Genomic DNA, 23627 nt, shown 5'->3' on the forward strand with positions numbered 1-23627 from the left:
TTATTGAACCTTGCATTTTCTTTGCTAAATTATTGCTGGTGCATGTTAAGTGTTTCCCTTTACTGTAAATATTAGAATAGGTGCAATTCTGCTCGAGCGTGCTGCAGTGTGAGGGTGTGAGGGGCTGTGAGAAGTTTGATAGATGGTTTGAGGTTTGGGCAGGAAATAACACCTTATTTTTTCTTCTCTTCTCACACTCTCGTCTCTTCCCCTCCTGCCTAGGCTGTATGCTCCTCCCGACTCTGATCGCCTCACCCCCTCCCCTACTGAGAGCCAGCAGCTGCTGCCAGGGAGCTGCTACCCCCAAGGCTACCTCTCTGAGCAGTACATAAGCCCACTTCCTCAGAGCCGCTTCTACGGCCGCGAGCCCCTCGGTATGGGCCAGCAGCACAAAGACCCGTCCTCCAGCCCGGGTCCTCACAGCCGCTGGTACCTGCCGCCTCAGCAGGGTGTGGCCACCAATCGTCTCGACTTCACTTCCTCCTACGAGGGGGACTTCTCTGGAAACGGGTTCTACAAACCCTTCCCCTTGCAGACTTCCGCTCACCATGCCCTCAGCTACTACCCAGACCTCCCTTTTGCGTCTACGAGCGTGTCTGTATCAGGAGCCACTCCGGCGGGCTGGACCACCAGCCGGCCCACCCCTCAGTACCTCAGCCATCAGAGTAAGCCCGGCCCCAGCCTGGGCTGGTTCAGACCCATATCGTCCTCATCATCCTCCTCATCTTCTTCTACGTCGCCTGGCAACCCCAGACTGCACCCGCCCTCGCTCCTGGAGTCTCTGCAGCCAGCCCTGCTGCAGGACAAGCCCAAAGACACTGTGGAGGTGGTGTCCGAGGACCCCTGGCTGGAGCCGCCCTCTGGGAAATCAGCGGCCTCGGCCGACTCGGGCCTTTATGAGGGCGGCGTGGGCGACAACAAGAAGAGAAGGGTGTCACCGTACACTTCCAGCACTGAAAACTCCCCACCTCCGCGCAGTGGGGAGGTCTGCGAGAAGGACAGCAACAGTGATGCAGACTACTATGGCTACTACACTCACTGAAGACCTCCCAGGGCTGCCCACACCGCCCTCATGAACATGCACTGGTCTGATGAAGGGCTGGAACAGACAAACACCAGAGTCCCCCCTCAAAAGTGTCAGATGATAACAAGAAAAACTTTCAAGGTTGCTGTCAAATTGAACAGAAGTGGATGTGACTGGGAAACTAGCCTTGAGTCACATAAACACCATACAGACAAACAGACCTGTGACTTAAGCCTTTGAAACATCTATAGATTTTGGGGCGGAAAATGATCTGCATATCTACTTGTTGACAGTCGCCTGCAGGTATTGTCTGTTCTTTCTGCATCAAACACTCTCTCGGTCTCTTCTGCTTCGTCTTGTCTCTTCCTTTTTCTCACCCTCAACCTTTCACACATACTCTCACAATATGCTCACGGTCATTTCCCCTGATGATTCTGAGCAGAAAATACATTTCACTCACAGCCTTCTCTGCAAATCAATTTGTTTAGTGCAGCGCCCACCAGTGTCCACAGAGAAGAACTGCAGGATGACAGTGCAGAGGTAAAGAGAACAATGTCAAGAGGTTAAGAAGGTTTAGCTAGCACATATCCTGAAGCCTAATCTATGTCAACCCCGCTGAGGTGTGTGTGTGTGTGTGTGTGGGGGTGGGTGTGTGTGTGTTAAAGCTAAGTAAATCAGCGACCACAGCGGAAATAGCAAGTCCTTTCTGTCCATTCTGATTCTGATTCTTTTAACTGAACACAATCAGTTAAACTTAATTACCAAAAACTATTTTGATATTGAATTATTTAAGAGAATAGACATTCTTTAATATGTCACCTGCTTTAAAAGTTAACAGCCTGTTAAATGGGTGGTAACATTGGTATAACTTTGAACTGAATTTCTTCAGATTTTTGCCAAAAAGATAAATTTAAAGACGACACCCTGGGCAGGAGGAAACTTAATAGAATTTCACAAGTTTTAAGATTTGTTAATCATTGAATCAAGCATGGAAAAGTTACTTGTTGTTTCTGAAGCATTCAAGCATATCATAGCTAATGCTTCGATCAAGTGAAAAAAGGCCTCAAATAACAAAGGCCTAGCCTCTTACTGTTGTGAATGAATCTGGGAATGCTCTTGTCACCACACACACACACACACACACACACAAATAAAGACCGCAATCAATACTAGCATTGATGACGACATAATTGGAAAACAGTATTGGCAGACAGAAGTGTGACAGCTTAAAACACACATAAACTGCACGCACTGTAGATGAATATAGCCACAGTGTTATCTCAGCCAGGCCTGAGCCTAGTAATAATGTGTTCAGTTGTGTGCGTTCATATATCTGTCTAAGGCTGATCTCTCACACATGTCTGTATGCTCAAAGACATCCCATCGTTCCTTTGATTAATATACTGTATTTTGAAATACCTATTATATTACGTAAATGACTTGCGGACCCCTCATGCAAGTGAACAACATCCTCTCCAGTTTTGAAAGGCATTTCCGGCTAGCGGATAGGCTAAAAACAATTTTTACCTAGTTGGTTTCAGGCCACATTTGTTCCATTGCTGTAGTTGAAAAACTGAAAGGTTAGTTTCATTTTTTAACCAAAGCATCTGTTGATCGATTCCATAACCAAAATGTTATGAGTAATTAAAGTTAGGCAGAATCCTTATTAGTTCATCCAGTTTTTATCATCGTAGACGCCATCTTGACTATAAAGGAGCTGGGACGGACAATTGAGTGAGATTGAACTCGGGATTAGGAGACAAACCTAGCAGAGATCTTTAGTCACTTTTTTACGTCCGGTTAAATTTATTTACAACATCTTAATCTTCTTTGCTGTAGTGCTGCAAGTCTTCCCAAACCCTTTCTGTACAGTAGTAGCAGAGCAACAGAGCTGCTGACAAGTGAAAAGTGGGTCATTCAGAATGACTACATGCACCTGTAGGTAAAAGACGAGGCACTGTCACCCTAAAACCCACGATAAACAGGAAGCACAAAGTGACCAGACAGGCACTCTGCATTTCCCCCCTAGTCTTCGGGCTCATCATGTCGTGACACTGGCTGACAAGAGTCCCGGCTCCCAGCCTGGTGACAGAAATGAAGAGTGAGGCTGCAGTCGGCGCTGATCAGAGATCTGCTCCTCATTCCTCACCAGGTGTGCTTGGCCTCAGACAACACTGGAGGCGACAGGCAGGCACTCGCTCGGTGCAGTTCAGGGTTACTTTAGTCTTTTCTGAGGGAGAAATAAAATTTAAAATAAAATCTGCAAGCTTAAAATACCTAAAAGCCGAAAACTCCCGTAATCTGTTAATGGCGTAGTATTGCAGTGTGTATTACTGAGTTGAATATGGTTTTTAAATTACAGTTCTAGGTTATCAACAATGGTTTATCCCAGGTCAAATGTTTAATATATGTTTCCCGGTGCCACTATGTTGAAATCACTCACCTATTGCCTACTGATGCTAAACTCCTCAATGCGTCATCAAGTTTTCCTAAATTTCGACATTAATATCCGCTCAGAGGCTTAAATTATTTGTGTACCATTCATCTGCATGTGAAATATACATCCCCCTTCAATTGTTTGAAGTATGAAGTGTGGAGATAGCCAATGTAGCTTCATCTACAATATTGAAATCAACCAGACAACAAAACATAATACTACCTAAAGAGTTGCTTAAGATGTTAGCATGATGCTACTCACATATGCTAACAAAAAGAGCTTGAGCTAGGATCGTTGTTTATCTTGTCATACACAGAGGGAAACAGCTAGCCTAACTCATCAACTCCTGAAAACAAGCTTTAAGCACACAGTGTCGTTTTTGAGACTCTTAAACAAACAGTACCAAACATTTATTTGTGAGCCGTGGGTTGGTAAAGTTTTTTTCAGCAGGGCTAGCTTTTTTCCCCTGCTTTATGCTAAGCTAAGCTAACTGCCTCCTGGTTTACTACAGATTTAAGAATGTTTATAATCTTCTAATTTCTCAGTCATAAAAATAGTAAGGTTATTTGACTTAATGTGGAGCTATTCCTTCAAAGCCTTCATGTTTGACGAATAAAAAATGTCTTCAGTCAATTTAGAGGCCTTGGGGACGAAGGGGAGTTCAATTTGTACATTTGGAACTTGCATACAATATTATTAAACATAATATATTTACACTTCACGGGACAAAAGTTAAACTAATCAATGAGTTCTTCTGACAGGGAAATTATATGTCAAATTAAATGTAGATCTTAATGTAGGTAAATCTGCCGAAACATTAATGATTTTAAATTGTCTTATTATTTTTGGATAATCTGAATAATTACACAATTTTACCAACATTGTATTTAGTGTCTGGTCACTATTTGAAGGCAGCCCTTTTGGATTGGACTCCTACTGACTTCAGTATTTCTATATTTTTTTTAAATCCTGTGCCCCTGTTTTAAGGTTTCACATTCAAGCTCTTTTCTTAGCTTTGCTGGTTTTACATTAACATTATATAAATACTGGGACTGCAGCACTTGGCAAAATGATCCGAACACAATTTTGATGCAAAAAGGACAAACTGTCTGGCAGTTTAGCCCTTAACCTGAACATTTAAATAACAAAGTTAAATGGCAATGATTTTACCATTGCTGATTTTATGCTGAAAACAGAATATATTGTATGTTGCTTGTGTATCGTTTCCAAAAGATTTACTATTTAATGTTTATGTTGACGTCAAACAGAGGAAAAGGTGACGACTCTTGATGTACTTTATGAAGGTAAACCTATCGACAATTCTTGTTTCAAGTGCAATTAATAGAAAGTAAATTAGTTTAGACTTAATGATGGCATTGCAGAAACATTCATGTGATCTCTGGCCTGTGGACGATGTCAGTTATTTATTTTTACGTGCTGTGGTTGGTTGTGTGGTTTTAACTCCTGCACCTACATGACTGCAAGATCTCACATCAAACAGCAGAAAAATGCTTTCAGAAGCCTCAGGAACGACCCCTGCTGGATATATCAGCTTTTACAATCAGCTATCCCTGATGTTTAACCCTAAATACCACCATTTTCCCATGAGTCTTTGTTTCCCTCAAACACATTTCCCTCAGTAAGAGAAAAAGACGGTGTGGGAACTGTATTTCCAGAGATTTTACTGTATAAAATAGAAATAGAGGAGTGAAGAAGGGAGACCAGACGAGGTCAAGCAACAAGCATGTTATTTTATTTGTGTGTGATCCATGTGCACTGTTCATGTTGAGGGAGCAATAATCCTCCTTCGACTCTTTCATTGAGCGCTTATACATTGCAAAAATAAGAGAGGAAGATTCCTGAATAAGGGAAAATTGTTATTTATTGAAAGGTGGCATAATTGTTTATTGTATTGTTTTTTTATTCATGAAATTAAAGCTTACACATGACAAATCTCGGCTGTTTTGATGATCTTTTTATTTCATGTAAGCAGAACGTTTGATCAAATTAACAAAAAAAAACACCTTGTAAATTATATGAGAATTAACTTGTGCCATAATATCAACTTCAAACAAAAGTCTGATTTACCATGAGTATACATGTATCTGCAGTGATGTGCAGTTATAATAAATTGATACCACAGAAAAATTAAAACACAGATAAGATGTTACTTTATAAATATCTACATGTTTCCAACCAGTTGGATATTATTCTCTAATAATGACATAAAAATTGAGTAAAATATCTTATCTCCTCTTTTAAATGAGTACACACTGAAGTTTTATTTTTGCTTTTCAAAAATAAATGAATTAGATGTTAGACTTTGACATTCATATGATCTAAGCAAAGCCCAGAGGTTTTTCAATTACCTCTTCTAAGTAGGCTGTTTTGATCATTATTGTAAAAGTCACAAGTACCAATTTGGAGTACTTCAAATGCATTACGTCAGTTCACCGATTGGTAGTAAATATACTGTAGCTGTGGCTGGATTAGCCTACAAGATGGGTCATTACTATCGGTCAAGAATTCATTTTTTGGGACACTTTCCTGCATCTTGAACATTGACACATGATCAATTCTAAGGTAAATATGGTGTACTGTATGTATATAGGAAATGTGCCATGTTTTTTATTAGACAGGTTACAAGTTGACTTTTTCAAATGTGTTTTTCTGGTTACACTGAAAACGTGACACCATGAGAGCAGTGATAGTGAAACAGAACAGTTAAGTTGTCAGACTCACTATCGAGCTCCGTAAAGCCAAGGGGGGCTGCAGATTATAACTATCTGCAGGTATAATGTTCTCATCTTGATTGTTTTAGAGGTGCAAATTCCCTGCAAAAATTCCAATATACCAAATAAAACAGACCAATTGTACCCTTTACATGAACATTTACAAAGTCAAACAATTGTACTCATCATTAGAAGAGGACATCATTTGATTCAATGTTTACATTTAATAGGCTAACAAGATAGGGTTATTAGTAACCTGATAAAGAAATGTATTTCCAGTCATTTGTTTCAAGTAATGCAGAGTGTTCTTCACACATTCAGCCTAAAACTGTAAAATTCTCAAAAATAGATATATGCTTGAGTAGTCTCAAGCAATATTGAAATGCATTAAAAAATGTAACTCCACGAAAAAGTCTTTATATGTTCATTCACCTATACTTGATGCTGGGCGACCTGGGAGGTCTGACGGAGGGTTCCCATGAGCCGGTCATGGGAACACACCAAGGAGCGAGGAGAGGCCAGCAGCACTATCTCCACCCTGCACGTTTGTCAGAGCGGTTCATATATGCTGTCCAAATGTCCAACATCTCTCACACCTGTCTTTTATCTGGCATTTTAGATCGTCTCTGTTGTCTGATCACCAGACAGTTAAGTTGTCAACATTAGTAAAACCTGGATTCTCTCTGATCTTCCAGTACGTCCCGTTTGTCAGCCAGACGTCCCGTCCACAGGAGTCTTTGGCTTTCCTGATGAAGAAGAAGAAAATATTCAATGAAAGATTTGGAGTTTATTGCCATTCATCTATTTTCACAGGAACATTGTAAGAAAGTGTGTGTCGCTTTGAAATAGATTCAAGATTCTTAATTGAGTATTTTCTTTATTTTCTTGGTTATCACAATATTATTATTGGGATTGGACTATTGGTTGGACAAAACAAGACATTGCATGAAATCCCCTCGAGTTCTTGGACATTGAAATGCACAGTTCTCATTGTTTTCAGATCTTTTAAAGGCCCTAAAAGTTATACTACATGGCAGGCCTCGTTATATATTTTTTGCTCGATACCATGTACCCATGAAACACATTTTCAGACCAATTGTTATGCCAAAGCCCAGACTCGGATAAAAGTACTTAAAATGTATAGACATTCATGGACCAAACATTAGATTTGAACATTTAGCATTAATAATAACAGTAACAAATTATGGTATGGTAGTTAATCATTAAAATGTACTTACTTGAAAAAACGTGGAATATGTTCTTCCCCCCTTTTGGCGAGCTCTTTTCTTCGCTCCCTCTGATATTCCTCTATAAAATCTTTTTTTGCTTCTGCTTCGTCCACATTTCCTTCCTCCAGCATCCTTTTAAAAAGAGAAAGAATTTAAAGAATAACTTTACCATGAATCCACTTTAGGAAAATAACACATTATGCATTTCTTTGCTCTAAGGTCTCTAGCTCTACTCACCTTTGGTCTGGGCGCAGGCGGCTGTCTGTGAGAGGCAGGAGGGGCGTCAGGTCTGGGGGGAGTTCATTCAGATCCATGGCGAAGTCCGAGAAGCCGTAGTAGATCAGGTGATCCTTCGGCTGGGGATCTGTGAGGGGACAGAAGCCTGTTAGGTGAACTGTTCCAGGAATGTGACACCTGGATTTACACTGATTAGCAGTTATGGCAACAGGACGCTTGATTATTTCACAACACAAGAAAAACCTCAAGGACGAACATGTTGTAATCATGTGCTCAGAACAAAGACTCACTTGGCTTCCAGACACATTTTGGAGTAGGTAGGGTGTCGCAGAAGATGCCTTCATGCCAAAGACCTCCAAACCGGTGAATGATGCTCCCACTTTGGTCCAGCACCGTGCCCTGCACCTCATTCTTGTTCGTGTCTGAACCCCAATAACGAGACTACAACAGAATACAAATATGTCAAAAGCCTGAGATATGCTGTGAAACGAAACACAGAAAAGTCGCTTGCAATAACATAAAAAATGACTGAGTTATCCAGGAAGTCTTTGATTTCACCTTAACGAAGGTAATCTTGCAGGTGCACACGTTGCTTTTGAGGTTGCTGATGGTGACTTCTCCGTAATGCTCCAGATAGCGCTGCTGACTGAGGACGTTGTGGATGCAGGTCACTACTTTGTTCCACTCATAGTGATCTCCATACCTGGACACAACACCAACATCGAGTATTTTACCAAAGAAAAGGGGCAAAATATGTGAATAGTTTGTGTATTTTGTTTTGTATCATTATCATTGTTCTACATCATTTTATACCATTATATCAATTGATTAACTCACTGTTTTGGCTTTTGATTGGACAGAATGACCAATCGGAAGAGGACATGTTGCGTTTTGGAAAATTACAATGGACATGTATTGCTATTTAAATTTCTGGGACAAAATCATTTATTATATTGTCCCTTGTTCAATCCAAGCCAGGGATATTTGTGGTGTGTTCCAACATTCTCCTTCCCCCAACACTATTAACTGTCAAATAAAGTTGAAAATAACAAATAATAATCACAAAAATTATGAAATCATAATATTAAACGCTTTGGCTCTGGAAGCCATAACAAAAATATGGATGGATGTTTTTAGGGATATCCTGACTGTATTTTAAAACAGTGATACTCATTGAAGGTATTTAATGTCTCATTGATCTCAACTTATTTCCAACGGTAGATAACCTTGATCGCTTCACATAAAGTATGGTGCATCTCACATTTAATCCATCACATGTAATAGGTCTAGTCAGTGTCATGCCTCATCTAACAGAGGCCACGTAGTAAATACAGATAGCCAGGTTTAATCTGTTTACCTTGACAGAGTCACATTCACCATCCCTGTCGGCAGAATCTCCAGTGACTTCCCCCAGAATTTATTTTTCCATCGCTGGTCTGTTTAGGAATTCAAATAAACAAGTGTTGTAAGCCTGGCATTAGATTGACTAACTGAAACTAATTAGGAATCTGAAGAGTCTCACCTTGCCAAAAGGAGTAGTTCTCTGAGTGAGCATGGCAGGCAGAGATGGGGGGATGGTGGCAGACCTGGTGAAGAAAGAAATAATACAAATGATACTTAATGAGTATTATAGAGGGAATGCATTGTATTGACACTAGCTATCATTTGAGTTGAGCTTGTAAACTTATGAGATACACATTATATTGTATATTGCCATGCCTTCTGTGTCAAAACCTGAGGACTACATTACCCACAACTATTTAACCAGTGGCTTTGGTAACACCTGTATTACAACATAAAGAGCCTTTATTGTTATGGTAGATAATACCAAAAAAATTGAAGCGTTAATTCTGACCACATACCAGGAATTATAATCAATGATATTAGCAGAAGCCATTGTATCATGATACTTAACTGCTTAACTGATACATGTGTATCACAGTAAAAAGTGTTTAGTCTATAAGAAATACACAATTATGACTGTATAATAAGTCACCTAAATGTCAATGTGCCTCCCTGAAATTCAATTTTTCTAAGAGCTACATCACTAAAATGCTGTTGTAGAGATTAATTGCTTCGTCGAGGACAGTCATTTAATTAATTTTCACTCCACGATAAATGATGTGTTTTTAATTTTGAATAACATGATTAGATACCGTTGTTTTATTACAGCCATAAATCACTCTGTGCTGATTTGTGCAGCTCTGTGTGTCTGAGCTGCTCCATTACACCAAGGGTGATCCATCTTAATTTAGGGGGATTATGGGGGATAAATGGTGATTCCCCATAGTCAGCCTAATCATCTACGGTCCCATGCAGTGGCCACTCAGAGCTCTTAAAGATCTTCCTGAATCAGATATCCTGTAATAAATGTGTTGGTGAAGTTCTTCCTGAGATACCTGCTCACTGATGTAGCTGAAGCCCCGGTCCTCTCTGACGCACTCGTAAGTCTCCCCCAGCACCGGGTTAAAGGGCTTGTAGCGGTTCCTAAACGTGGCAGTGGAGTAACCAGAGATAGCGAAGGCAGCAATGTAAACCTGTTAGAAATAAAATAACATGAACAGTTTCATCTGTAATTGGTGCAAACTATGAAGAAAACAAAAGTAACTTTTCATTTTGTTTAGGCCAACTTTGCTTCGTTTAGGTATCTTGTCTCTCAGTTTGCTTCACCCAGATACAGCATTATTTCAAAGTAAACAAATATTGCACACATTTCCATTCCCTTATCTCTCATTCTCAGGTACTTTGGCTTATTTTTAATAATGTATTTTAAGTCTCGCTTGTTTTAAATGTATCTAGAAAAAGGAGGATGAGGATGTGAAATAGACATTGTTGTTAGTTGTGACATAACCCTCCTTGTTGTTTATTTAAGGAAAATATATATGACATTTTCACTGCTCATTCTGTGTGCAGTGACAAGACAGGAAGCATATCTTAAACATTCATTTTGGTCAATTTAAAAATAGTAAAGACAGCTGCACTGCATTTAGATTCAATCATGCAATCCTAGACTGGAGTCTTTATATATTTTTAATGAAACGTTCTTCTTAGCGGGTGCATATGCATCAAATCTGCTTAAGTTATAGTGGTGACATGTTCCCCAATGTGCCTTATAGATGATATTATTCCTACCATCCTCTGGTAGGGGTCTGGGGTGTTGTTGGCAGTGTCCAGCAGCTCACTGTACTCCAGCTCTTCACACAGCCTCTGCAGCAGGGTAACAGGCTCATTGAGAGGAACAGGCATGGAGACCCGAGCCAGGTCTTTACCTGAGGACACAGAGCACATTAGAGAACTGCTATGTGTCTATACACAAAATGTCTATGTTATTACAGAGTGGTGAGACTTGCCTATGTTATTGTAGAGGATGGCCATGAGGCCCACGTGGCTGTTGTCCGGACATGGAGCGGGCAGCGTCGTTCGCCAGCCGGTGATCCTGGGAACGACACCGTTTGGACTCCTGTGAATGCTAGCACGGTACTTCCTGGTGGCCGATGCTGTAATGAAAGTGAAATTAAATAATAATAATAATCACAGAAAAAGCTCTTCTGTTCAGTTTAATTTAGCAAAGCTTTGAGCTAAATGCTAATACACTGACGTTTAGCAGGTATAATGTTTACCATGTTTACCATTTTGAGTTTGTGAGTTAGCCTGCTAACATTTGCTAATTAGATTTAAACAATTTGTGTAGAGGCCGATGGGAATGCAGGCATCCATATATAAAAGGTGTAGGACAAATTAAAAGTTGTTAAAATGCTGGGGGGGGAAATCTGGTTTTCACTTTAAACACCTAAACATTTTTATTGGGAAAGGTCTTTATGCACACAAAAAAAGATTAAAGTTCAGAGTTTCCAGGAAAAAAACACAAATTAGTTTAAATTATTATTATTATTATTTATTTTTATTTTTTTATAAGTGTACAATAATCGATGCCATTTAATTGACATTGTAATATCACAGTACACTCCCCACATCTGATCAATGAAAAGTTTAAAAGTTGGGGGACATTCATTCTTCCAGAATAAAAGTATACATTTCTTGGCAAAATATGTTATTGTGATTAGTATTCTGTAATGTTTGGGATTCAGTTTAATCGCAGAAATGTTTCAAGAGATCACAATCCCAAAACAGATGCATAAATGTTCCTGCTTTTATTTTACATCTCGGACAGTTTGGAGAGTTTGATTTGTTGATACATTTAAAGTTTGCTTCTTTGATTTTATTGCTTGTGAATGGAAAATGTATTCTTTCACAAATATTCAGCAAAGTAGTTTCATCTATCTGCATCCCTGAGTCCTTTTCCCAGATCTTTTTTAAGGTTAGAAAGGATGACTGAGCTCTTTTAGAAAAAATTGCATAAAGTTCACTAATTTGACCTTTGATCGTGCTCGATGACATCAATATCTCCTCCTCTTCTAACAATCCCGATCTCAGTTTATTGCCTTTGATAATTGATTGGATCACGTTCCTAATGTGCAGGTATCTGAAGAAATCCTTATTTGAAATGCCATATTCTGCTCTTAAATCATTAAATGATTTAAATGTTATATCTTTATGAAACAAATGTTTCAATTGCTTTATACCTGATTTGGTCCATTTGTTTATATTGATTGACAACAAGTATTTGCTAAGATCAGGATTGTTCAAAATAGGAGAAAAGATGGAAATACCAGAGTTAACATGAACTTTTTGTGTACAGTCCCTCCAGGCTAAAAGTATATTGACCAATGTGAAACATTTATCCATATTTTTCACCTTATTGAAATCTTTAACAAATATAAGAGTTTCCACTGGCAACGGCTCAAAGATATTGGCTTCTATCTGAACCCATAGTGAATCCTGTCTTCCCAGAGACCATGATATTACATTTCTTAATTGAGCTGACCAGAAGTAGTGTTGGAAATTGGGAAGACCAAGACCCCCCCAAGGTTTCTGGTTTCATAAGAGTAAGTAACTTGATTCTTGTTTTTTTATTACACCAGATACATTTTGAAATATGTCTATTGAGAGATTGAAAATAATCAGCGGATAAATAACATGGTAACATTTGAAAAAGAAAATTACATCTCGGTAGAATATTCATTTTTATAACATTGATTCTTCCTAGCAGTGATATTGGTAATGTGGGCCATTTAGATAAATCCTGTTTGATTTTGTCAATGAGCGGATTGTAATTCTCTTTAAACAGATTATCCAGGTGTGGTGTTATATTTATTCCTAAGTATTTAAAGCCACCTGGTGACAAATTAAAAGCACAAGACTTTTCCAGATTTGCTGTTGGCGTCATATGTAAGAAACAAGCATTAGATTTCTTTAAATTAATTTTATATCCTGAGTATCTTCCAAATTGCTCTATCGTGTCGTGTAAATGTGGTACAGAATTTTCTGGGTCTGTTAAGTAAAGAATGATCATCAGCATACAGAGACATTTTGTGTTCACCGTTAATCTTCACTCCTTTAATACTTATGTTGTCTCGCACACATGACGCCAGCGGTTCAATCACAATAGCAAAAAGCAAAGGTGACAGTGGACATCCCTGTCTTGTCCCCCTTGTTAATGAAAAGAAATCTCAGGAACTGCAGTTAGTGATGACCGCTGCTTTAGGATTTTTATAAATTGATTTGACCCACTCTATGAACCGAGAGCCCATATTTAATCTGTTCAAGATAGCAAAAAGAAAATTCCACTCAACCCTGTCTAAAAATTATTTAACGTTATTGTTGACCTAACAAAGTTTATTTTAGGTTAGCTTAGCAGTCTAAATTAACTCAGCTCCCTAGTTTTGTATGTATTTTTATTTTAAAATGTTTTTATTAAATATGTTTCTTAGATAACTTTTTTTCTCTCATCGAATTGTGAAGCACTTTGAGAGGATGTTGTTTTTAAAGTGTGCAATACAAATAAAATGTATTATTATTATTATTATTAAAAAAGATGAAACTGATTACAATATAACACTGATATCCTGCTCCCTTCTATCTGATGTGCATTGCACAGACAGTCATTTGTGTACATGTACTCACCATGTCCTTCCTCTGGCTCAGAGTTGGTGGTGCTTCCATCACTGAGTCCTGATTCATCAGACACCTCAGAGGAACCATCACAAATCACGTCAGCGCTGGCGTCAAAATACTCTGCAGCCGAGTCTGCCACTGAGGGAGGCCTGTGGGATAAGTGTGACGCCGCTGCAGGCTATCCATGGAGAAATAGAAAGAGGAAGAAAAAACCTGCCATCAAACCCACAGGGGAATATGTTCTAGAGAAGATCCAGGTGACAGGTGCAGCATGAATCTTACCTCTGCTAACGTGTTAGACTGGTGGATGTTGTTCGGCTCCCAGATCTCCTGCAGCTTCTGCCTCTCCTGGGACAGAGTTTCATGCACTGACTTCAGAGAGGCAAGCACTGAGGAGGAACGAGAAGAGAAGTCTCAGAGGAAAGGTTGATGCAGATTCATTTCAGATTCTGAACATCTTTAACATTGTCCGCCTTGCATAATCATATTTCTGGAACAGTGTTAGTTTTTTCTATTGAAACTATAGCTAAATATGTTAGTCAATTATTTTTTTGATATGAATAAACTGACACAATGTTAAGATGGCATCAATGTGAAGTTTAACATGCTTGAAGGAAATTGACTCAAATGTTGTTAAGAAATTAAACTTAGGACAATAATCATTTATAGTTATTGTTTCTATCCATATCAGGAATACAGTGGCCAAACACAATGTGCAAAGACAGGAAAAGTCAGAATAACGTACTTACTTAAATTAAAGATCTCCTATCATGCTATTTTTAGGCATTTATTATGGGTCTCTAAAAATAAAAATATATAAAAAACATGTCTATGATGTGTTTTGCTCAAAATACCAAACATCCCTCATATCCCTCTGTTTCAGCCCTGTTAGAAAAGGGATGATTCTGGGTCTAAAGCAGGGGTGTCAAACTCAATTTCATCCCGGGCCACATCAGCATTATGGTTGCACTCAAAGGGCCGGTTGTAATTTTAATTATATATAAATATACATATGTAAATATATAATATATATTAAATAATGTATTATATTACATTGTTGGCCCTGCATTGGATTATTATCAGTTCTGGTAATATCTTCCTAAATAACTACGTCTGAAAGCAGAAGTCTAGGGCAAATAATTGAAAGTAAATATTCAACAATTACACCAATTGTATTGTATATTATATTCTTTGCAAGCTCTTGCGGGCCACATAAAATTAGGTCGCGGGCCGGATTTGGCCCCCGGGCCTTGAGTTTGACACCCCTGGTCTAAAGCTTTAAAAAAATTAAAAAAGAGGGTGGAGGAGCTTATGCTGAGTATCTGATCAAGAGAATTCTACCCAGATACTCAGCTAAATGCTGCCGTGATGAAACGCCATATCATGTTCATAACCACATCAAGGATCATTTCTGAAACAGTATGAAACTCAAATGCTTTTTCTCTTGCGGGTTTACCACAAGGTGAGTTCCTTTTTATTTCCTGCTTTTTTACACATACTCTCTCCAGTACAGCGTTAGCTCTGAGCGTTAGCGATACTTGCTAATGTAAACAAAGACCATATTACTTCCAAAACACGTCGGGCATTGTTTCTGATAGCAACGTTTCTGATAGGGCCGTGGGTCCACATTTCCGATATTACGTCATATCGGACGCAAATCTGGATCAGCTCCCCATTTTTAGAGATTTGGGTTCGAAGGAAAAGAGAGAGGGTTGTATTTTCTGACACTTTGTGAAATCCCTGACACACTGGGGACACGAAACATCGAAAAGTGCATTTTGCATGATAGGAGACCTTTACAATTACCAATTAAGAAATAGGGCTTAGGAGAATAAAACAAGGTGATATCGTGGTTAAAATCTTCAATATAATCTGTGACTAAAACAGTTTTTACTGGCTTAAACTAGGCTAAAATAGTTTAGCTTTTATTTGACTAAGATTTTACTAAAATGCCCAAACTTGAAGTAACCAATACTTCTAAAAAAAACAGATGAGGTTTACTAAATATGATTAAAACAAACAAGGACACTGACTCAACATTTAAAATAATAGCAGTCAAGATGGACACTACTGTAGATTCTCTAATCTTTATTGGATTTTGCTCTTTTAAAATGGAACATTGTAAGGATCCCTGTGTACCTGAGTGTATAAATGCATGTATGTGTTTTTCTGACCTCTTAGCGATATGGTGCAGATGTCCTGGTGGACCTTCTTGCCCTCAGGGGATGTGACAGTGGGAGGGGACAGCTGGGAGTAGACGTAGTCTGGGATAGAGGGGACGGATGCACCGAGCAGAGGCGAGCTGCTCAGGTGACTGGAGGACAGCTAGGAAGGTGAACAGAACATTTGTAAAGATTATATTACTTTGGCAAAGCAACAAAAATTGCTCAACGCATCAACTTTTTAGGAACCTCATAATAGCAATATTTTTCTAAGATGTTCCCCATACAGTTGAGACGATATCATTGTAAAGATCAAGGTTATTGACAAAGCATTATACTTCCTAAGAGAGCTCCTAAAGTGACCAACTATAAGAAGCAGGGAGGAGGACTTTTAAGAGGCTTAAGAGTTTCTTAAGCAGGAGGGAAAATGGCGGAAAGACAAAGAGATAGGAGAAATAATATCTAAACTCTAGATGACAGTAAGGAAATACAAAGATAAAACAAAAAAGATTAATACAACGATGTTTGTGATCGATCTGGTACAATCTAACATATTGTAGGACTTATTAACATTTAGAACATCCGGTTGACTACTTTATTTATGGCTCTAACCTGGACCTTTAGTACCACAGCCCTGCTGATTTTCTGTCCCGTCAGCTATTTTACATTGTTCACTTTAAGGCACTTTAAGTTTAAATAGGTAATTTATGTTTAATAATAAATTAGCCTGCAGTACTACAACTATCCATTGTCTAGGATAGACAACCAACAACACAGGATTGAAAATCTAGCATCTAAAGAATATGCAGGTTTACTTGATTGATCTATTTATTCATTTCTGAACCCCGTTCTGTGGGAAAACATGGTTTTTGAAGTTGAATAAAGATGCTTTAGAGGTAAGAGGTCTATCACACTGAAACACACATAATGAAACATATTATTCATTTTCAGAGCATTTAATAATTCTTATGAATCAAGTTGTCTAAGCCCATTCCCACTCACCGATTTAGTCATCCCACGAATAGGCTTTGGATAAGAAATACAACGCAATTTCAGAGGAGTTATCAAATTCTTCAATTCTATATGTTCTAATTATCAGTCAAATAATAAATGTAAGATTTCAATACAGTTAGTAAGTTACAGAGCATTCTTACCTTTCCTAGGGCCTCCACTCTGGATAATGTGCGAGAGTGCCAAATCTTCCCTGACCTCGGCTTCTTTGGCTTCTCAAGCAACAGATTCTAGAAAATAAAAAACAAAAAAGATATTGTATTGCCATAAATGTTTTTGTATTTCATGTCATGCTACTCAGAAACAGCAGTATACCTGTGTGCTGATGATGCGCCTCAGGTCTCCGTTATTGACAGCCTGGCCCGCCTCCAACAACTGCAGCTTCTGGATTAACCGGTTTATCTCCGAAATATCCACATGGCAACGATTCAGCTCTGGGAGAAAACAGAGGGGAATATTCATGGTTTCATTGATTCATGGATATATGCTTTACTATAACACTGTCAGACTAAGGATGGACAGTTAAGAAAAAAAAATCAAAAACCGATGCACCTAAACTAGAGATATCGTCCTATTTATTTCAAATTGTCTATGTATCGCTTACATTTCCCACCACGCAATTCACTTGACATACCTTTGAGAGCATGTATATGATTTACGTACAAATGTTCCCCTTAATATCATATATCACACCCATAACAATTGTTTGTATGTCATTTAATAACCCATTGTTATCTTGATTTCTTGAGGAAAACTTAAAAATAAGAAAAACTCTCAAAATCATATCAAAACATTCTGTTTATAAACTCTCACACAACCTGTCAGTATATTCCAAATTGTATCTAAGACCACATCTTTAAAAAGACTATTGCATGAACATATATACAGTACTGTGGCCCCCTTTACTTTAATTCATCAACACTTTTTGATTCTTTGTTCACCATGGAAACATGCAAAAAAAACTGTCTTCTTTACGATTTAAAGGGTAAGTAACTGATATATAAATTATAATATATATTATACATGAAACTACCTTGCACACAGGTGTCTGGGTTGTGACTGTGCTGCAGCCAGGCAGACACTTTGCTGTTCACAGCGGTGTTAGCGGAGGGCAGCATCCCTGTGGAGCTCTGATGACCAAAATACAGACGGAAAAAGGACACGTGGTTAATATGAGTCAGCTTTAAACATTGTTCTGTTAGGTCTAAAACAACTCTTATTTTATATTCACCAGATCTCCATTTCTCTGAGCTTGTCCAGCTGCACCTCCCTGTGTGAGCAGGATGCCGCTGTGACGATGAGCCGCCTTCTTGTACAGGCGGTGGGCTTGCAGCTTGGTAAACCAAATGTAGAAGAGCTCATGGCTCTTTGCCTTGGAGGAACAAGAAATGCATGTGTTAAGCTTTTTAATGCTGACGCCAAACCGATTGTTGGTTTGAAAAGTATGTTCATTTACCTTTAAGTGGTAAAGAATGTCTCCTGTGTCCAAGTCAATCCGATTGGACTTCTTGTTTACCGTCATGACTGCCAGGCTCACATCTAAAGAGCCCTGGACTCTTCCAATGGTGACCTTAAGAGGAAATTCAAATCAGTCATTCTTTATATTAAGTAGGGGGAAAAAAACCTCATTAACTGTGTTCACTTACATCATGTTGGTTTTTGGAGTAACGCAAGTACCCGGCTTCCAAGACAAAGTATCGCTGAAAGAAAAGGTCAAACATCATCTGCTTGAAATTGATTCCTTCATTTCTAAAAATGAACATACAAAATGAGAGTGGATGCTTTTCTCACCTTGTGCCAACCTTTCAGCGGCCACTTCCTCCTTTTCAGGAGATATCCCTCACAGATCCCTGGGATGGTGGGAGGGTTCTCACCTCCAGGCTGAGTTTCTACCTGAAGGTCGTCAATCACCTCCCAGTCTTTGATAACCTAAACAGCATGGGTAGGATAAAATAAAAACACAAAGAAATGGATTGGATGACCAGTGTGAGTCCCATTTTCTTTTTATTATTTTACACACTATTTCATATTTTTCATGTAATAGCGTGACAAAACCTTATATTCTGCTGAAATGTGCATGATTTAACTTTGTCAGGAAAAGGATAAAGGGACTATTTAATATGTATTTCCTTTATTTCATTTTATTTAACTAATATATATGAGTAATCTTTGTATTTTGTTGAATTTTGAATATCCGAGAATAATATTTTTGAGATTTGTGAACAGGTATAACTTTTATTGTACTGTAAGACCATTTTAAGTGTTGTTTGAAAATGTGCATTCTGGGTGTATCTTGTAAGGTTTGGAAAATGTGACACAATGATGACACATTTTGATAGCATTGATTTGACTGATTTCCCCTGCCTCTCGCTCTCACCCAATCAGCCAAAGCACCTGCTCACTAATATCAGCGGTTTCATGCAAAAATAACAACTGTTATCCAAAATAAAGATAGGATATTTTAAACTACAACAAAAGTCACATATTATCCTGGTTGAATTGTAACTGATATAACATTCAACTCCCCTTAAACAAGGAACAATTAAATGCATATACCCATAACCCCCTCTGTTGAGGTGAACTGTGACTCACCTGTCTGGACGACACGGTGCTGCTGCTCCGAGAGTGGGAGGGCTTCCATTTCGGGGAAGACTTCTCCAGGCCGCTCGCGAGGGACTGGCTGCGGTTCAGTGAAGATCCGTAAGATTCCATTTCAGACTTTAGACTCCCCTCCCTGATAGCCTGATTGCGGAGAGATCATATTGTTAATGATATAATAAAAAACAAATAGAAAGACACATCAAAGAAGCTTTGCAGGATGCTTTTCTTAAATGGCAGGAGAAATGCAAAGACTTCTGAGGTAGAGCAGCAAATAACGTTTTTTTTCATATTTCTGATTTTTCTGATTGAGCAAAAATGGTCGTCGCAAGTTTGGCCTTGTGGTGACATTCGATTTATTACCAAAGCTATTCATTTGACAATGTTATACAACAGAGGAAAGCTGAAAATCATCACAATTGAGAAGTTGGATTGTTTTCCTAATAAAATAATAATTACTCCTCTATGTTGATTGGTTGTTGAAAAGCTAATGATTGCCAACGAGATGGCTCTACAAGCAGGGAACCGAAGTGAAAGTGTTAAACAGCTCAAGAGCACCAGGTGAGATGGAACTCTGGGTAATCCAGTTACCACTACCTGGATACACTTTGTACATCCTCATCCAGATCACTCTGGATCTAAAGTCCCCACACTGAGCTCTACCCCGAAAACTATATTCATGCCGAAACCAGACAATTGATACAGTACATTTTCTATATAAATATGGCTGAAATGAAGTTTGTTGGCAGATAATCATGCAAGTTAACATGATGGAACTAGCTTCAGCCGCCACCATTTTCCTTTGTTATTGTGTTAGAAGTAAAAATAGGAACAATTGATGATAATGTGGAGTCATTCATATGGTAACTGTCATGGAATAATCTCTTAATTTTGAGTTTTTCAACATGCTTGGGGGGTTAAAAAAAGACAAACACCCTAGAATGCTCTTATAAATCCTTGCATTGAAGCTTATAATGATCATTTTTGAGTAACGCTGTAATGCAAAATATTGTTATACCAGTTATTTTAGGATTAGGGTTAGGGTTAGTAGGCAAAAGAGAATGTATCCAACATTGTTTAAAGAATAAAAAGAAGAAGAATATTTTATTTTTGTGTCACAGTATTGATTGGTTTGGTCATTTGGGCTCTTGTTTATGTAATAAGACTGAATGAACGTTATTGGACAGGATACTGTACGACACCACCGCCTACACCGTCTGCAAGGACAGGATTACTAACGTTTGCTTAATTGGTTTTTCAGGGTTTGTTTTTAGCTTCTCGGACATGAAGGGTCAGGGAGCACTGATACAGGAACTGGCATACGTGCTGAACAATAGCACGTATGTTATGCACTTTTTAAAAGTAAACCTTGAGGCTTCAATAGCAGCAACTTGTGTGTGAGACAGTGATCACAACTGGTTTGCAATGAGGAAAATTGGGACATTTTCTTTTAGATTATACGGGCCAGTATATGCAATATTGTGGTTATTATTTAATATGCAAACCTTATTTTATTCACTCAAGTTTGGAATGTTGTATCATTCTGTCATTTGTATTTGACATTTTACTGTATTTTATATACATTTAAACACAGATATTTTTCAGTTTTTGTAACATCACCACTGAAGACACAATATAGGCCATCTTAATTGAAATGAATGAAGCCTTACAACAGAGCTGATTTCCCTATGAATCTGGGCAGGAGCAGACCGGCTTGCTGTTATGTAAGGCAGGAGAGGATGGGAGTAGCTGACCTCAGAGATAACAGCATGTGGTGGAAACAGGATGAAAGGATTTACACGATTCTGAGCTCGCTTAGTCAGGAAGGAACACAAAGAATATTGTACGTAAAATTTGGTTTGGATGTCACTGGATGGCGATTAAGTTACTTTACAGTTGCCACAAGGCATTTACTTAGCGTACAAAGTATTATTATTTAACTTTTCTTAAACGGAACTCACCTTTGCAAACTTAACAATTTTCAAACTTCAGTTTGAAATCTAGAAATATATTGTTTAAAGTACACGTTTCACAGTTGCGTGCAGTTGAGGTCATGCACTTTAATAAAATGTCAAATCATTTGAAGTAACTTTTAAAATGCAATAAAGTATTTCAAGGGCTGTTCAAAGACTCTTATTGTCTTGGTCAGAAATCCACATTTCCTCTTATGAACCAGAATAGAGCAGACCAAGAGCTCCCAAACGGGAGGCAACAAAAGGAAAGTCAGCTGAGGGGAAGGATACATTTTGGCAACAGCCAAACTGCATGGTGCCAGAGAATGGGGGTAGGATGCAGAGATTATGACAGTGATATAATCTTGCTTCTTTGAAAAAAATGCAGCCAATTAAAGATTAGGGACGTATAATTATGAATGGGTGTAGACATTACCTCCTCAAATTGCAAAGGATTCCGTTTATAATCTAGAATATGAGACATTTACATCACCTGGAGGGAGGAATATTGTGTGCTGTCAGCTGTGCATGTGTGTGATTGTTAGAGACGTTGCCTGTTACACACACTCTGCTATGTTTTGACAGACAATGAATTTATAAAGCTCAATAAGAAAGCCGCTACACTGGCATACTTTAGTGAAAATGGTTCCTTATTAGCAGCCAGTTCCATTTACTCAGTGGCCCGAATGTAACAAATTGGCTCCCACGCTAACTTGAATTGCAAAAGTCACAAATAATTATTTCTTGAAATTAGGCCTCATGCTGGAGCTTTTGTCCAGCTTTTGTATTTACCTTTGGTTATCATATGCACCTGTCTCATGAGACATGACCTATATGCGGGAATGTTTCCCACATCCTTAATGCCACTCAAGTCCTTCAGGGCCCATGTGAACTACTCAGGGCTGCACACGCTCTTATCTAAAGCCCATTAAGATGTCCCTGAGCCAGCAGAGAAAAGGAAGACTATTGTAACCAAACAAATGTTGTATATTAACAATAGTAACAGGAGCCAGGGTGCATACATGACAGAGATAACTGCATATCAACATTTAAGATATATGAACAATTCTGATGGTTTGGTTAGGTTATTCCCATCAGAATTCAAACTTAACTTTGTGTTTTTAAAGCCATGAAATGAGTCTTACCTGAAATTAACCCCCTTCTCTCATCATCTGTTGCAGTCCTCTGCGCCTGATAAATCCAAACAGTGTCTCATTAGGCGTTAAAGAAGCTGCGAGGAATCACAATTTTGAATAAGAAGAAGACAGAGTTGTTTTCCTTCGAAAACCATTCAAAAAGTCAAACTACATGTTACTTCCACAGATTAGCACCAACTCTGATCACATAATCTCCCCGGAAGTGCCTCTCAGCTGGTGGGTGACTCCCCCCAATCCAGAGATGTGCCTCTACAATGCAGGAGGAGCGCGCCGTGCGCAATGTGTCCTGGGAATTATCCGCATTAGCTGGATTACACAGCGTCTAGCAGGGCTGTAGTGGAGGGTAAATCCAGCCACTCTACTCACCTAGTGTATTCTGTTCTAAAGCAAAGGGGCGGATCTTAAATAAGATCTTAACATACGACAAAATGTGGTATTTAAGGGGGAAAAGGTACAGGCTTACATCCATTTTTGGTGTAAATTACTTATTTGTCGATCATTCTATGCAGACTAAATATATTTTGTATTATTCATCACCTTAATAGTTTGCAGGTGACTGCAGCTTGTATCTTTTGTGATAATCAAATTAAAGAAAATCTGCAAATCGATGATTTCAAAAATGTAGACAGCACGTACTAAATAGAAAAATGTAAACAAAATTCAATGCTTTAAAAAACCTTTGAGCTCCTGTAATTATAATTGTTTTGATTCCCACTCTAATAGATGCTGTACTCATTTATTGTGAATCTGGCCAAAACACTTTTTTTTTTACTTTATTTGTTATGTGTGTTGTGTTTTGTATAAATCATGTACATTTATGTACAAACATTTTGTTTATAAAAGTATGGTTTGATGTTCCCTCTTTTTCCCTCTGATATGATATGGAGTGATTGGCCTGAATAGTGTTTGTCTGTTTTGTAAAGGCGGCCATTATAGACTAACTGACCCAGATTAACATTAACATGCCCTAATCTGCAGATTAACCCGTCACGATGTGTGACCACTTGTGTTTATTTTGGCTGGAGTGGCATTCGTGGTTCCACTTTACAAAACTTCCGTCACTGAATCTAATT

At 38.5% G+C, this 23627-nt stretch overlaps 2 protein-coding genes across 2 annotated transcripts in view; one reads left to right on the forward strand and one right to left on the reverse strand.

Annotated features, from left to right (window-relative positions):
- Window positions 1-5418, forward strand: part of tbx21 (T-box transcription factor 21) — a 24257-nt gene extending 18839 nt beyond the window's left edge. Inside the window, exon 6 of the mRNA XM_034119402.1 lies at window positions 223-5418. Within this exon, the coding sequence (XP_033975293.1) occupies window positions 223-1042 (820 nt within the window). The 3' untranslated portion in view covers window positions 1043-5418. The remainder of the gene's footprint in view (window positions 1-222) is intronic.
- On the reverse strand, window positions 5417-22576 carry osbpl7 (oxysterol binding protein-like 7). Its single transcript, XM_034119403.1, has 22 exons — window positions 22543-22576; window positions 19440-19589; window positions 18639-18776; window positions 18494-18547; window positions 18304-18417; window positions 18079-18219; window positions 17881-17977; window positions 17163-17281; window positions 16991-17077; window positions 15849-15999; window positions 13957-14063; window positions 13684-13852; window positions 11010-11156; window positions 10792-10928; window positions 10059-10196; window positions 9182-9245; window positions 9017-9095; window positions 8218-8362; window positions 7950-8100; window positions 7660-7786; window positions 7432-7554; window positions 5417-6939 (listed from the first exon to the last, which is right to left on the reverse strand). The coding sequence occupies exons 2-22, from the start codon at window positions 19557-19559 to the stop codon at window positions 6831-6833; spliced, it is 2517 nt and encodes an 838-aa protein (XP_033975294.1). The 5' UTR covers window positions 19560-19589; window positions 22543-22576; the 3' UTR covers window positions 5417-6830.
- Window positions 22577-23627: the final 1051 nt, after the last annotated feature.

This window comes from Trematomus bernacchii, unplaced genomic scaffold (assembly GCF_902827165.1).
Source record: "Trematomus bernacchii unplaced genomic scaffold, fTreBer1.1, whole genome shotgun sequence".
Taxonomy (NCBI): domain Eukaryota; kingdom Metazoa; phylum Chordata; class Actinopteri; order Perciformes; family Nototheniidae; genus Trematomus; species Trematomus bernacchii.